Consider the following 16,989-nt stretch of genomic DNA (forward strand, 5'->3'; position numbering starts at 1 on the left):
AAATCTGCAATGACAGGAAATTCATTATTCTAAAAACAATCCATCATCTTTCCTCTCTCTTTCTTATTACCTGTCCTCTTCTTTTTCTTTCCCCCTCCCTTTTTTTTCTTTTCTTCCCCTCCCCCCTATTTCATAACCATATAAACAAAGCACTAAGCTGGCAACCAGATCACATAGAGTTCTTCTCCAAGTTTCATTCTGTGATATTTTGATCTAATCCTCTTTGGATTCCATTTGTCCATCTATAAAATTGGAAAATTCTTGTGAGAAGGGGAAAGAGCATTAGATTCAGAGGCAAAAGAACAACTTGACTTGAATCCTCAATTCAGCAACTTGTGTGACCGCCTTCAAATTATCTAATATCTTTATGCTTCTATTTTCTCACTTAGAAAATTTTCTTTTTGTCGCTTTGTTACTCTGTAAACCCCTTTCTAGGTCTTTTTGTATGATCGTGGTGTGCTTCCTCTCCTTCTCATTCTCCAGGGAACTAAATGATGAGTTAAGTGTTGTGTATCTGTGTGTGTATGTAGAACAAGAACTCCTTTTTTCCTTAATGACAGACTCTCTGCTTATTTTCCACAGGTTTCAGTGGTTAATAAGGCCCCTGGGACAGAGGGGCAGCAACAGACAAATGGAGAGAAGAAGGAGTCTCCATCAGCTCCCTTGGCCCCTCCTACATATGAGGAAGCTACTTCAGGGGAGGGGCTAAAGGCTGGGGCCTTCCCTCCACCAGCCCCAACAATGCCATTTCACCCTAGTTGGGCATATGTGGATCCAAGTGAGTCTCCCCAACCCTGGTAGGTTGGACTGTTGGGGGTGTGGTGAAATCTGATGGGAAAACCTAGAAAAAAGTATGGAAGCCATCTACTGTACTATTGTTGTAATGGTATCAGTTAGTCAGCATCAGTTCCTAAGATTTAAGGCAGTGGAAGAAATGGGAGAGGACATACTATATTTTTGTTCTTGGGAAGGCTATGGTGGAAGGATAGGAAAAGAATGACAGAAGAAGGACCAAACAAGAAATTACAGATTAGGATTCTGGTTCCCTATCCAAAGAGAGAAGAGGAAAAAGGGAAAAGGGAAAATTTTCTAAAGAAAGAGATCATTGAACAATCCTTAAGTAAGGACAATAGCTTGTGAAGATTCAGAAGTAGTAGTGGCTAAGGTATCTGGGATTTGGACTGAACCAGAGAACCATGGGAGTTGACTCTCTAGATTAGAAGGCACAGGGAAACAAGGTCTGGAAATAGGTCTTCTAAACTACTTATTGATGACATCTCTTAACATCTTCATTTTTTTTAATTTCCCATATCCAGATCTATATTGTTTCCCAGAAAGTGCATTTCACTGGGACAAATAGAAGTCTTGGCATTTCTCCAGCCTCAATATCCTGGATTCAATGGGTTCTGCAGTCCAGAACCAATCTCTGCCCTGGTTTCTTTGTTTCTTTTTGTCAATACCTATACCTTCCTCTCTTCTACAACTTCAGCTCTAGAACATTGAAATAGAGAGGAGTCTCAGAAAATACCTAGAGGTTCCTTAAGACTTCACATGTCCTTAGCTCAATGTTAGGGGGACCCATTCCATAGGATCTCCCTCTTTGTAAGACTCTAACTCTTTCTTCTTTCTCTCCCCTTCCCTCCCCTCTACTCTCTTTCTTCCCTTCCATTCTTCTTTTCTCTTCCCATATCTTCCACTTTTGGTGACCATTTCCACCTGTTTCTAGTCTAAGGGGAAATTTGGAATTTGAGAGAAAGAGGAAGGAAGTAAAGCATATATTAAATGCCTGCTGTGTATTCGGCATTATGCTAACATTTTTCAAATGTTATCTTATTTAATCCTCACAACAACCCTGAAAAGTAGGTGCTATTATGATCCCCATTTTATAATTGAGAAAACTGAAACAGGGATTAAGTAACTTGCCCAGGATCACATAGCTGGTAAATCTCTGAGACTAGATTTGAATTCAGGTTTCCCTGACTCCACTTCTAGCTTCTGTCTGGACTTAAGTGCAAAAGAATGAGTATAGAATGTTGCCTTTTTCACCTATGAGTGGGGATATAGGTTTCTGATTCTACTCATTGATGGAAGGAAAAGAGAAAATAGTAGAAAGGCTTAGAAGTTGAAGTTTCTAAGGACTCCAGAATTGCCTAAAGGATAACAGACCATCTTCTTCAAATTCTGTTTTTTCCAAATGCCCCCAAGACCACTGTGGGGAGAACAGCTTCAGCCCCACCCATCCACTCTAGAGACAGGCCAAAAGAGAGCTAGGAAATACTAACCACCTTCTTCTGAACCATTGGGCTGGCAAAGTTGGATGACCTATGATCTCTACCCCAATCAGAGACTCTTGTCCCTTACCTGGCCCCATGGCTACTTTTGTTAGGAAGCATTTGAAAAGCTTTCCATAGACCTCTGGGGGCTTGGAAAGAATACTGACCTTTTATTTTCTTTCTCATTTTTTTCCTTTTTTATCCTTTTCTTGTGTAGCATGATGATTGTGAAAATATATACAGAAGAATTGTACATGTTTAACATATATTGGATTACTTGCTGTTTGAAGGAAAGGAGGGGGAAAAAGTGGGAACACGAGCTTTTGCAAGGCTGAATTTTGAAAATTATCTATGCTTTTTGAAAACAAAAAGCTTTATAAAAAAGAAAAAACCTAAATAAAACTAAATATTATTTTAAATACTCAAAACACTTTAATAAAAAAATGAATGCTGCCCAAATTTGAAAATCACTTAATCCTTGAGTAGATCCCATCCCACCAAGCTACTTAATCTATGCCTTCAACCATATTCTAGACATTACCTTTTTCTGATAAACCTACTAGGAGTATCTTTTGGTCCTGAATTCCAGGAGAGGACTCAAGATAATTCTGATGTCAGGAGTGGTGTTTCTCCACTTCTGGCATTCTTCCTCACTAAAGACTAACTGAATCACAGCAAGTTTGGGGTATACTGAAGGAGTACAAAATTTAGATTTGCATAGTTCCAGCTCTCTTAGAATTCATGGTCTCTAAGGAAGACACAACCCATATATAAGTAATTTAAATAAAAAATAGTACAGAAGTACAAACAAAATAATGCCACAGGTTTGAAGTGGGCACTGGGAAGACATCTTTGGCACTTGAATTGTTAAAAAAAAAAAAAAGAAGAAGAAGAAGAAGAAGAGCATTCCAAGTATATGGAGAAGTGAGGATAAAGGCCTGGAAATGGAAGAATGCAGAGTGTCTACAGGGATGGTATGCCATCCCTGTCTTGACACCCCCTGCCATCTGTCTTGACAGTAACAAAAAGGGAAAAATTGGCTGCAAAGATTGAATGGGGCCAATTTGGAAAACCAAGAAACTAAACTAAGTGTTCAGACTTATATTGTGTTGCAATGGGAAGCCATTTTTTAGCAGAAGAGTAACATGAACAGATTAATCAATCAGCAACATGTGTGTACATGCTGAACACAAAAAGGATCTATCTGGCCACAATAAGAAGAATAGATTTAGTTGAGAGAGAATAAAGAGGGGCAGCTAGGTGGCACAATGAATAGAGCACCAGCCCTGAAGTCAGGAGGACCTGAGTTCAAATCTGGTCTAGATACTTAATAGCTATGTGACCCTGGGCAAGTCACTTCACCCCAACTGCCTCAGCAAAAAGAGAGAATATAAAGGCAGAAAGACCTTTCAGTAGGTTATTGCAGTAGTAATTGTGAGTAGTAGTAGGTCAGTAGGATTAGAGAAAAAGTAACAAATGGGAGAGATAATATTAAAGCCAACAGTATTGACAGAATTTAATAAGAATAATTGGGGCAGTAAGGTGGCACAGTAGATAGAACACTGGGCCTATAGAGGGAAATACTCATCTTCCTTAGTTCAAATCTTGTTTCAAATGCTTACTAATTGTGTGACCCTAAGTGAGTCATCACCTGTTTGCCTCAGTTTCCTCATCTGTACAATGAGCTGAAGAAGGAAATGGCAAGACACTGCAGGATCTTTGGATCTTTGCCAAGAAAGCCCAAAATGGGAGTACAATCAGTCAGACGCAACTGAACAATAAAAATAAAAGTGATAAATAAATAAATATATATGTATAAAATCATACTTAATTTGTGCTAAGTACTTCATAATTATCTTATTTTATCCTCAACCACGAGAGATAGATGCTGTCATCACCCCCATTTTACAGATGAGGAAACTGAGGCCAACAGTAAAATAATTTGCCCAGAGTCACAATGCTAGTATCTGTGGCTAGATTTGAACACAGGTCTTTCCAACCTCAGGCCCAGCACTCTATCCACTGTGCCACTTAGAACTTGGTTGATTGAATATGAGAAACATAGGAAAGGGAAGAGTGGAAAATAACTGTAAGATTACAAGCATTGAGAAATTGGGTGAATTGTGATAAAAAAGAGTAGCATTAGAAGGAGTCTTGAGGTTTTTTAGGAGAAAGAGAATAGACTTGGTTTTGAATGGGTTGAATTTGAGGGACATTCCTGTTGGGACTTCCAGTTAGAGGTGGTTGTAAAAGATATGGGTTTAGCCCACTATAGATGCTTATTAACTTCAAGAGTGGTTGTAGATTTGGGAACCACCTAAAAAGAAGTTATGGGTCAAGGTCTTTTGGGACACAAAGAAGAGAAACAAAGTCTGATCAAGCAGTTGTAAAGAAAAGCTCTGGACACAGGTGCTAAGGGGAAGGAAACTGAGAACTTGGGGGATGATGCTGAAATCAAAGAAAAGTTCTTTAAAAAGAGCTCATAGAATAGCAGATAAATGAGGGAGAAAGGGAAAAAGGTTCCCAAAGAACAAATGGAGCAGTCCATTTGAAAGTTCAAGGATAAAGCTGATGGAGAAGCATGAGGAATAAGGACAAAGCCATTTGTGTTTCATGATCTGATGCCCTTCTCTACAGATAGCAGCCCTGGCTATGGAAGTGGTGGGTACTCTGGAGATCCTGAGATCTTCACTACCTTCAGCTGGGATGATCCTAATGTGAGAAGAATATTTGTCCGAAAGGTAAGTCACCCCCTTCCCCCCTATCCTATCCATGTCTTTAGGGAAAACCTGGATATTTTATATTCTGGGGACCCTCCTTTCCCCAAGATGCACTCTTTATCCTTTCCCCAATGGGTCCCACTTTTCATCCCCTTTATTTGGTGGTTTTTTGCTCCCTGTGATGGGCTCCATCTTCACCCTTTTCCAGTATCTACCAGAGAAGTAAGGATTTATCTAGATCAGCCACTCAGGTCTTAGATTGGATCACTTGTTCATATTGCTGCATGGAAAGCTGAACTCCCATATATAACATGTGGATGGCCTAGACTTGCCAGGTTCTGAGAAGCTCATTTCCTATTGCTGAGTATCCTTTCTTCCTTTTACCTTTTTTCCTAACAGGTTTACTCCATCCTAATGATCCAGTTGCTGATGACTGTGGGAGTTGTGGCTCTATTCACTTTCTGGTGAGTTTGGTCTGTGGCTTCGGTTTTTCCTTTCCCTTCAGGGTAATCAAAGTAAGATCCTTCATTTCTAGTAGTAGACGCCATTAGAACAAGCATACCAGCTAATGCCAAGGAAGCAACGAGCACTGGATCTCAAGTATAATAGCTACTAATATTTATATAGTGCTTTAAGACTTGCATTTGTTATCTCATTAGGTCCTCATAAAAGCAACTCTGTAAGGAAGATGCTGGCTGTAAAAAATTGACTTGCCCTCAGTCACATAGCTAATAAATGTCAGAAGTTGGATTTGAATTTCAGGTCTTCCTGAATTCCAAATACTGCACTCTGTTATTCACTGTTTTACTTAGCAGCCTCCCTGAAGAAACTAGATGGTAGATGTACAAAAAATCAGGTGACAGACCTAAAATATATAACTAGGTTTGTTTCACTCTAGGGAAGAACTCTGTGTATCTCTTCCAAGTTTAGTGTCAAAGGAAGGGACCTAGGTATTATGGAGGTTCAAGAGGAAAGACCTGAGGGAAAAGAGGGCAGGATCTTTTCTGGCCCCAGAATTACCTAAATGGATGATCCAGACCCAGGACTCAGGCTTTCCTTCACACCCCCATATTAGACAGTAGTCCTCTTCATAGGAAGAATCAGGTTAGAAAAATATCATCTAAAGATCTTTATAGATTATAAAATTATAGCTTGTTTTTTTTTCTTGGGGCTTAGAACAGGAAAAAGAAATATAATACTTATTCTCTCTAATTTCCTCTCTCCTCCTCTCTCTTTTTCTCCTGCAGTGAACCAGTCAAGATGTATGTTCAGAGCAATCCTGCCTGGTACTGGGCATCCTAGTGAGTATTGCAAGCGGGCCTTTTTCTGGATTGGGTCAGAAAGCCATTTCCCAGAGAATCTAGACATAGAGATCCTGCTCTTCCAGGACCTCCCTAATTGCCTCCCACTAGCTAAGAGGTGTCGGACACAGAACCATATCCCCAGGAATATCCCATGACCTCTGCCATTCAAGAGAGCCTAGATGCTCTTCTTCTCAAAAAGGACTGTACCAATCAAGGCCCTCAGAAAGACTCAGATGGTAGGAATGTGAGACTCTGAACCACTGATAATGGTAGAATCCTACAACTTGAAGTCAGAAGAGGACATTTAGGGAAGTAGTTTCCAAACTTTAATTAATTTTTTTATAGAGCATTGTCCATCTTTATTATAATCAATAGGGCCATGCTTCTGTCAAGTTTTTCATAGAATGACATTTGTAAATGATTTTATTAGCTCCTATTCAAATAAAATTAAGAATTTATTACAGTTTTATAACACAAATCTTATAAAATACCTAATAAAAAAAGCCCACTAAATAATAATCATTTTACCAGGTTCATTATCACAGGATTACACATCAAGAGATAAAAAGGACCTTAATGGTCATTTCTCATTTTACTATTAAGAAAATGGAGTTCCAGAGAATAAATGACCAGTTGAAGGTCACAAAGGTAATAAGGGTCAGAGTCAAGATTTGAAATCAAGTCTGTTTATACAAGTCTACTGCTCCTTCCATTATATCATATTGCCTCCCAAAAGGGAAAGGGAAAAATATAACAGCCCCCAAATCATTCAGCCTCCATCTCAGGGCATTCTGGGTATCTGAGGTTTAGATTATCTCCCTACACTTAAGAATAGTCACTTGAAAAGGGATTGGCCTGGGAATCTCCTTCATTTTCCTCTCTACCATGACAAATCATATTTCTATAGTACTTAGAGATAAACAAAATTAGACTTTACTCCTTTGAGATTATTTTCATCCCTTTAAGAAAGGAAGACCTTGTGTGAGATCTACTTAGAGAAGGAAAAACTGATCATAGAATTTCAGTTATGAGAAAAATGCTGAACAATGATAGTAATTTTAGGAGTGATCCACTTGCTAGGTACCCACTTAGTATTCCAAATAAATCAAAAGTATTCCCAGCCTTCTAAGAAGGCCCTCTTGTAAAAAAGAGGGGAATGGCTTTGGTAATTGGTTTTAAAAAAAAAAAAAAACTTGAAAAAATATAACTTGGTAATTTGGTGATAAAAAAAATTTGGATAATTCTGGTCAAATCTATGCAGGCACAAGCTCCAAATAATTCCAGTGAAAAAATATACACTGGCCTCAGTTTAAAAAAAAAAAATTTTGTGCTGTTGCCTGAACTGTCTAGACAATCGGCTTGTATAAATTTAGCCTGTAAGAGTTCCTGGGAGCTGAGGCTGAGGAGCCAGATGGGTGAGGGAGGAGGATCCAGGATCTAGGGAAAAAACCCAGAACAGAACGACCCTTATCATGATCTTAAGCATTCAAGAAATATTTACTGGGCACTTCTGCTAGGCACTGTGGGTGATAAAGGAGAGACATCAGACTAGGTCATTGTCCTTTAAGAACTTAGAATGTTGTTGGGGAAACCGATTGTGTGAAAAAAAATAATTAGTAATACAAGGAAATATTTGATTAGTGCTAAATGACATTAAAAGCTATAAGAGTTCACAGTAAGAAGTGGGCAGTGGCTGGGTTAGAGGAGACTTCCTAAAAGAGATGAGCACTGAAGTGCAAAGAAAAAGAGATTGGGAGGAGTATTCCAAGCAGGAATTCTCACAGTGTGTTTAGGCTTCAGTAACTAGAACAGCATTGATAGGATCATGGACTTAGAGTAGGAAGAGACTTCACACTTTACCTGTTTTTTTACACATGTAGAAACTAACATAGCCAGGTGGTACACTGCCTAAATTGAAATCTGACATCAGATACTAGGTGACAGACCTAAAATATATAACTAGGTTTGTTTCACTCTGGGGAAGAATTCTGTGTATTTCTTCCAAGTTTAGTGTCAAAGGAAGGGACCTAGGTATTATAGAGGTCCAAGAGGAAAGACCTGAAGAGAAAAAGGGCAGGATCTCTTCTGGCCCCAGAATTACCTAAATGGGTGATCCAGACCCAGGACTCAAGCTTTCCTTCACATCCCCATACTAGACAGTAACCCTCTTCATAGGAAGAATCAGGTTAGAGGAGACTGTGGGACCCTGGACAAGTCACTGTCCTGAGCCTTAGGTGGGAAGGAAACTACCAGATACTGTGCTAAGTGCTTTACACTCATCTCTTTTGATCTTCACAACAACACTGGGAGGTAGATGCTACAATGATTTCCATTTTACAGTTGAGGGATCTGAGACAGACATGGATTAAATGACTTGTACAGGGATGAGAACAGAACTCAAATGCAGGTTCTCTGCCTCCAGAGGACCATTCTTTACACTACACTATACTGAATGTAGGAGATTAGCACATTTGGAGAAGCATATTAGGAATGGATTAGGGAAGGCCTTTTCAATATCTGACTCAGAAATTTGTATTTAATCCTGCAGTATCCTCTATCTTTCAGAGGATGATGCCATTATCCCGTCTTCCCCTTCCTCCTTTGGAAAACTGATGTAAGAATAGAGCTAAGCAGTGGTCACTGTTTAGCCAACTACATGAAAAACAACAGTAAACTGAGAGATGGCAAAAATTTCTTAAGACCCAGGGTTCTTAACTTTTTTGTGTCTTGGACCCTTCTGGAAGACTTGTGAAGCCTATAGAATCTTTATCAGAAGAATTGTTTTTAATGCATAGGAAAAAGTGGCGATTTGTTTTTTTTGCAAAAGTCTTGGGAAAATATTTTTTAAATTACAAAAATAGTTGATTATATCAAAATGTAGTTATAAAAATATTTGTAAAAGATCATGGACTCCAGATTAAGAGTAGCCCCCTATAAAGGCTATAGAGCCATTTGCGCCTCAGTATTTCAAAGCAACCTGAACTCTGCCCCCACCTCCCACAAGAGTGCTAAACTGATGAGGAAGGTTCTCCCACTGAAACCCAGATTTGCACATGCTGCCCCAATTCCAACTGTTTGACCCTTCTTAAGAAATCATTGTTTAGAAGAAATATCACCCTAGAGTATTGCTGTGTATGTGTGTGTGTGAAGGAGGGAAGGACAGATTAATTCCCTCCTGCATGTGCTTTCAAGCTAATGAGGTCTCCCTGGGACTTCAACCAGCATGGCTGGTTGGCATGGTTCCCTTGTCATGCGCAGCATCTTGTGCTAGACCAGCCTGGAAAATAAGCTTTGCCCTACATAACCACGGCGGTGTGGAAATAAGGCATCAAGCCTAATGAGAAATGCAATCTCCTTGGCTCTAGCTCTCAGGGCTCCTCTGCATGAGTTGCTATGGGAATTTCTGTCTGGAGAAAAACTCTGAGACTGTCAGCTCCCATGAGACTTGCCCCCAACCAAGGTGAAAGGGGACCAGAAGAGAGGCCTTGGGAGGAGATTAAGTAGCCTTGAGAAATAGGAATATGGTCATCACGGATTGGATGGCAAGAGAGAAATGTCTGTGTACTTAATTGCAGAAACCTCCTCTCCTGCTGCAGAGGGGTATGGGGTATTGAAATAGAGATGTTAATTATGGGTGGGTGTGGGGAGGGGAGTTAAGGTGACCTTGATAAGTTTCCACACAGCTTTGCTAGGGAGTTGGGTTGGGAGGCCTGAACATGAACAGAACTTTGGGGAAGTTAGCCTAGGAAGGCTGCCTGGAGGAGGTGGCTTGGGGGAAGATGCTCTGGATAGCAACTCTAGGTTTTGGCCAACACAAATAAAACTAATATTTCACACCTTCAGTCTCAGGTTTTTCTCCTTTCTTTCCTCCTAGAAACCTGTCAAGATGTTCTTCGTTTTTCTTTACTGTCCATGTCTGAGTTTCTGGGCTGTGTGTCTCCTCATTTTAGTTTGTTCAGGCTGCCCAGGACCCTCCACAGAGGGTTAGAACTCCTGGGAGAGGCTAACTAACAAAGGAAGCTGGCTGGCTGCCTTTGCTTGCTGACCCCGGGGAGCTGAATTTTCCTTTCCTGACAGTCTATAAACAGTCCTGAGGCTCAGGGATGTGGCTTGAGCCTGGAGATTCATTCTATCATTCCTGTTACTCCTCTCAGACTCAGACTCTCCTCCTTCCCCTCTACCTCCTTATTCTGAGGAATGGTACCTTCTCTCCTAAAGCCTCAGTCAGTTATCCTAATTTTTCCCAGTTTCTGTCTTTCTCTGGAATTTTTCTCTCTGCCTGAGCAAACCCTGAAGAGCTTTGGAAAGCCAGAGCCTCCAATGGTGGAATAGTTAGCCCAAAACAAAATGACATCAACAATATCACCACTACCACCACCACCATCATCATCATCAACAACAGTCACCACCCAACTTTTGGATAAGAGAAGAGTTGAGAGAGGCCCCTCTGCAGCATTTAGTCCTCTTTCTTGAAGCCCCATCTTCCCTTGCCTTTCATAGAATTGTAATATTCTGGTTCTTTTCTTTTTCCTCAGGAGCTTTTTCTTCCTCTTAAATTTAGCTCACCCAAACCGTTCCTATAAAAATCCTCCAGGACAGTCAAAATAGATTGTAGACTAATCTTATAATATGTTCTCTTTTTCTGCCTCTTAATCTGTCTCTGATATTCCTTTCACCTGGAAGCATCTGTCTTCCCCCTTCTTCCTTCTTTTTATTCTTCTCCTCTCTTTCCTTTTCTCCTTTCCCCTTTTTATACTGTTTCTCCTTCCCTTTTTCCTTCTCCTTTCTTCTTTTCCTTTCCCTTTCTTCTTCCCTATTCCCCTTCCCTTCCACACTCCTTTCCTCATTCAAAGTCTCACTCAAATGCTGTTTCCAAGTCACACCAACTATAAATGATCCCTCTTTCCTCTGTAATCTGGTAGCACCTACTTTCCACTATTCGTGTGATATTCATATTGCCTTTATCACTATATATTGTAAATTATTTTATATCTTATTTCATCTTCTAGACTGTAAGTTTCCAGACAAGATCTACTTCATATCTTTCTTTGTATGCATCAAAATGTTAGCAATAATCTCATCAGAAGTATTGAGACAGAATTCCAGACAATTCTAGCTCAGAAGGAAGAAACTGGATCCCAGATTAAGGGAAAGACAAGGAAGTCTTTTTTGAAATGAGGAAACTTGAATACTTACATACTGGGAGTTGCAATAACCTTAGGAAGGCTAGAAGTGTGATTAAAAACTATATGAGAATAGTCCTTAAGAAGAAAAAGTAAAAGAGCTGGTGATTCTTGAACTGGGATAGTAGAAGGCTGAGATCCATACGCACATATGCATATATACATATACATTGTACATATGTGTGTGTTTTGTGTACTAGTTTCATGTGTACATATATATACTCAACCCAATATATATATTATATATACATATATATATATATATACATATATATATATATATATATACAGACATTAGAGATATATATAGGTATGAGAGAGAGAACTGAATCACATATTCCTGATTAGCCAATCAACAAGCATTTATTAAGGACTTTTTTTAATGTGCCAGGCACTGACTGTGCTAGGTACCAATGATACAAAAGCTAGGGGAAAAACATTTCTGTCTTAATGGAGTTTACATTCTATCAGGTGTGTGTATGTATGTATATATATATATATATATATACACATATATATACATATATATATCACAAAGTATAGGGGATGTATATATATATACACACACACATATATATACATATATATATATATACACACACAAAATATAAGTATATAAGTAATTGAGGAAGATCACTGGTAGCTGGAGAGATCAAGAGAAAAGATTTCATATAGAAAGTACCACTGTAGCTGTAAAGTAGGTTTAAGATTTCAATCAACAAAGATTTATTACATGCCAGACACCGTGCGAGGCACAAGGATACCAAGAATCTCCTGCATGAAATCTTTGTCCTAAGACCTCTGAGACCTCCATTGGCTTGTATCACTGTGTAGACTCACAAAGGCTAGTCAACCAAGTGATGATTGCTATAGCTAAGTGGGGTTTGAGGTAAATTATGGGGCCTGTGACTTTTTTCCTCCACATTAAAGCAGGAATTTCTTCAGATTGACATTATTATTATCAATTATCTTGGACACAGAAGGTGGAGTTGTGCATATTTTTATTCAAGATAGACAAGATAGAAGATGGAACAAGAACTAGATACTAAGGACCCTATACCTAAACTAAGATGGTTTCTGTCCTCTTACCCTCCTTCCCACCTAGAAATAATAGTCATCCAGAGGCTCAGGACATGAGGTTTTCCTCATGTATATATATATATATGTGTGTGTGTGTGTGTGTGTGTGTGTGTGTGTGTGTGTGTATATGTGTGTGTGTGTGTATGTGTGTATGTATGTATAGTAGTAGTATAGTAGAATATAAGCTCCCCTCATGGCAGGCATTGTTTTCTCCATCTAAATGAGTGCCTGGCACTAGTAAGTGATTTATAAATGCTTGTTGAATTGAACTACATGAAATTCATGGACAACGCCATTGAAAAGTAGAAAGACCCCTGGATTTGAATACTAGTTCTGCTGCTTACTGTTTATAAGATGCTATACCTCCTCTATGGTGTCAGTTATCTGATAACCAGTTTTAAGGAGTGAGTAGTAAACTGGTCCCTTCTTTAAATGCTACAATATTAAGCTCTCCCTAATGTCAAGAACCAGTTCTGGATCTTTCTCACCTCACACAGTTCTTTTTAAATTTATTTTTAGGTTATATATATATATATATGTGTGTGTGTGTGTGTGTGTGTGTGTGTGTGTGTGTGTGTGTGTATACACAGTCATTTTTCATATATTTCCACATGAGTCATATTGGGAGAGGAAAACAAAACAGAGCAAAAGGGAAAAAGCAAGGGAAAAAAAGGGAAAAAAAAACAGGGGGTAAAAGGGTGAAAATAGTGTGCATTGATCCACATTCAATCTTCATAGATCTCTCTGGATACAGATGGCATTTTCAATCAAAGTTTCTTCGAATTGCTTTGTATTGCTGAATTCTAAGAAGGACCCTTGTCTATCATGGTTGATCATCACACAATCTTGTTGTTGCTCACACAGTTCTCTTAATTCCACCAAAGTTGTTCCTCTAGGGGAAAGGGTGGGGTAGGGAAGGAAGGGAGATAATTCCTTACTCTCTCTAGGTCTGGGTACCAGATAGCTAATGCTTTTTATCTTCTTTTCTCAGTGCTGTTTTCTTCATGACTTATCTTATCCTGGCCTGCTGTTCTGGACCAAGGTAGGAAAGAAAAAATGAAATGGGGAGCAGAAAATTGGGATTTACAACCCTAGGTATCCATGTACTCTACATTCTTTTGAAAATTGTTCTGTATCTCCAAGATCTGCTTTTTCCCTATCTTTACATAGATTTGAAAGTCGGGGTGGGGCAATCTTCAGGACATGGTATGGTAATTGAGGAAGAAGCAGAAAGAAACAGAGATCTAACCCTCTAGAATAATTTCTCGCTTAACAATCATTTATGAAACAGTCTATGCCTCAGATAGCCTGCCTTGTAAGGGGAAAGATAACATATACATACACACACATATATAAACATATATATACATATGTGGTATTATAAAAAAAAGGTAATGGGGAAGCACTAAGTTAGGAAAATTATCTTTATAAGGTGGTACTTGAGTTTTAAAGAAAATAATTGGTTTTAAGAGGCAGAGATGAGAAGGTAGTTAATTCTAGGCATGAGAGACAGCCATGGAAGATGAATATTTCATGTGTGAAGATTAAGAAAGCCATTTTGGCTGAACCACAGAATTAGTGAAAGACAGTAATATATAATATGGTTGGAAAAGTAGATCGTAGGTAGAGATTTAAGTGCCAGAGGAGTTTTATAACTGATCCTAGAAACAATAGGTGGCAACTACAATTTACAGAATAGGGAAATAACATGTATTTTATTTTGGGAGATCACTTGGACAATTGACTATGTGGAGGATAAATTAGAAAAAGAAGAGACTTAATACAGGAGATAAATTAGAATACTCTTATAGTAGTCCATGGAAAAGTGATAAGGACCTGAATTAGGAAAGGTAACAAAAAGGGGGAAGATGCCAGGTGTGAGCAGGGTTAAAATGAAAAGATTTGATAACTGAATAGCTAATTGAGTGAGGGAGAGGAAGAGTGTGAAGTCAAGGATAAAGCCAAAGTGGGGAACCTGGGAACCTGGAATAATGATAGTGCTCTTCATAGAAATAGGGAAGTCAGAAAGAAAAGTGGATTTGAAGGGGAAGAGAATAAATTCAGTGTTTGCCATGTTGAATATGGAATGCCTACATGGAGTCTGATTGGAAATATACAACAGGGCGGTGTGAGACTGAAGAACAAAGAGATAGACAAACAGATCAGTGTATAGCATTGGCATATGCATTAGATATATGATATGGATGTTGCTCTAACAAAGATAGAGGGAGGGGGGGAAGGCCAGACAGCTAGGAAGAAAATCAAGTGAGGATAGTGTCACAAAAATAAAAAAAAAAAAAAGATTATCCAGGAGAGGGGTAGGGTAATTGATGCTCAGTGGCTCCAGAAAGGTCTTTAAGAATGAGAACTGAGAAAAGGTATGACAAATGAGAGATTGTTGGACTTTGATTGATACAGTGACCAACTCTAACCCCAAAGGATCAATAATGAACTATGTCATTCACCTTCTGACTGAGAGATGATAGATTAGAGGTGTAGAGTCAGACATATATGTAGAGTCAGACATACATACATATATATATATATGTATATATATATATATACACACACACATATATACATATATACACAAACATTTCCAGAATGAGGATTTGCTTTGCTTGACTCTGCTTATTTATTACAAAAGAGGTTTTTTATTTTAAAATGGGGGTGAAACCTGAGAAGAATAAAAGGCTAATGATAATGATGTTGGAGGGGAAGAGAAAAAACAAAAAGGAGTTCTTGAAGCATTTTTTAAATGACAGAAGAAGGTTCAGAGTAAGGTAGATAAGCAGGACAGCTTTGAAACTCAGAGGGTGGCGTTATTGTAAACTCTTTAAAAACCAAGCTGTCCAAAATAGAGATTTGAAGTTTCATATCTAGTTTTTCTTTTCTTCTTTACATATAGAAATGTTTATATTTGTTGGTATTATCAAGTTAACTTTTTTTAAAGATTTCTAAAAGTGACCATTGGTAAGTTTGGAGAGCGCAGTTTCAGATGAGTGATGAGTCAGGAATCAGTTAGCAAAGAGTTGAGAGGAAAGAAAATGGAGAGGGCTCCAGAGAATTCATGGGTCTTACTCTGATCTCTGTGCTTTGGATTACAGGAGATATTTCCCCTGGAACCTGATTCTCCTGAGTATCTTTGTAAGTAAGGAAGCAGGGGCTATGGGTGGGCAGAGACAACACTAGCTAAGGAGGTCTAAAATTTAGGGGCAGGATACCATCAGGACCAGAACACTTCTTCTCAGGGGAATGAGTTGAGACTTGATTGGAGCTTGGAAGTGTCCTTTATGGCTATTGCTATTTCAATTCTCCTTTAAAAAAAAAAATTCCTATCATCCATGCCTATGTGCATTTACACGCACAATTCTTCCTCAATTCCAATTATTTATTCAGTGGTTTATAAAAATAATCTCAAGAAGTACTTTGGATTTAGGATAGGTATGGTGAAAAGAGAGATAGGGTCTTGGAGTGGGCATGAGAGGCAAAAATTTAAATTAGAGATGGACTGGAAAGTAGAGCCAAGATGATGATAAGGAGGAAACACTTAGATAAATGATATTAGTTCCTAGAGGTTATAGTAGATTTGGGCCTGTCTTCTGGGCTAGTTTTCATATAGGATTGCTATCTCTCTCTTCCACCCCTGACCACCAACAGGGATCACCAAATTTGTACTGGACCTTTTAATTGGATAAATCAATTCTCAGACAACTGTATAAAGCTTCCAGGATTAGGATCTAGTCTAGACCAGAGATTGATGCATCCATCATTCTTAGAGATGATAGATTATGAGTTAGGAGGTAAGGGACAATAATGTTGGTGGAAGGAAAGAGGTTCAAGACATAAGTGACAGTATGTATGAGTGATGAAGCTTAAATAAAATGAACTTGTGTCCCAAAAACCAGAGCTCTGAGGGCTCTCCCTTCTAATTTATTTCTCATTGCAGACCCTGTCTATGGCTTACCTCACTGGGATGTTGTCCAGGTAATGAAAAGGAAAGAGGTGGGGGATGCTAGAACTGTATTCTGAGAAATAGAGAAACCTGGTCTACCACCTTTCTAGACTGACTTGTCAGTTGTAAACTGACTGCACTGATATATTCTAACAGGGGAGAAGGTAGCCAGAGCCAAAGCTACTCAATTCCACATCTCCCCACTTATATGCATGCACAGTCTCTAAACTTCCTAATACCACCAAGGCAAAATTCCAGAGACAGAGAGACAAACAGACACCTAGTGTATACTGTTTCTTAAACCTTGCCTCTCTGGGACTCCTTAAGAGGACATTCCTTGAGGGTCACTTTCAACAACTTTTACCCACATTCAAAGATTTAGATATGATATTCTCAGCTGAACTTCCTAAGGACTTCCTGGAAAAACTGAGCCCTGAAAAAATCTTTTTGATCATCCTGTCCTCCCCACTGATT

General features: G+C 38.9%; 1 protein-coding gene across 1 annotated transcript in view; it reads left to right on the forward strand.

The window, feature by feature from the left end:
* Positions 1-16,989, forward strand: part of FAIM2 (Fas apoptotic inhibitory molecule 2) — a 57,361-nt gene that overhangs the window by 11,777 nt on the left and 28,595 nt on the right. Inside the window, exons 2-8 of the mRNA XM_051963091.1 lie at positions 583-778; positions 4,911-5,014; positions 5,393-5,457; positions 6,241-6,294; positions 13,552-13,602; positions 15,668-15,707; positions 16,510-16,547. Coding sequence (XP_051819051.1) covers positions 583-778; positions 4,911-5,014; positions 5,393-5,457; positions 6,241-6,294; positions 13,552-13,602; positions 15,668-15,707; positions 16,510-16,547 — 548 coding nt within the window. The remainder of the gene's footprint in view (positions 1-582; positions 779-4,910; positions 5,015-5,392; positions 5,458-6,240; positions 6,295-13,551; positions 13,603-15,667; positions 15,708-16,509; positions 16,548-16,989) is intronic.

This window comes from Antechinus flavipes, chromosome 5, assembly GCF_016432865.1.
Source record: "Antechinus flavipes isolate AdamAnt ecotype Samford, QLD, Australia chromosome 5, AdamAnt_v2, whole genome shotgun sequence".
NCBI lineage: Eukaryota > Metazoa > Chordata > Mammalia > Dasyuromorphia > Dasyuridae > Antechinus > Antechinus flavipes.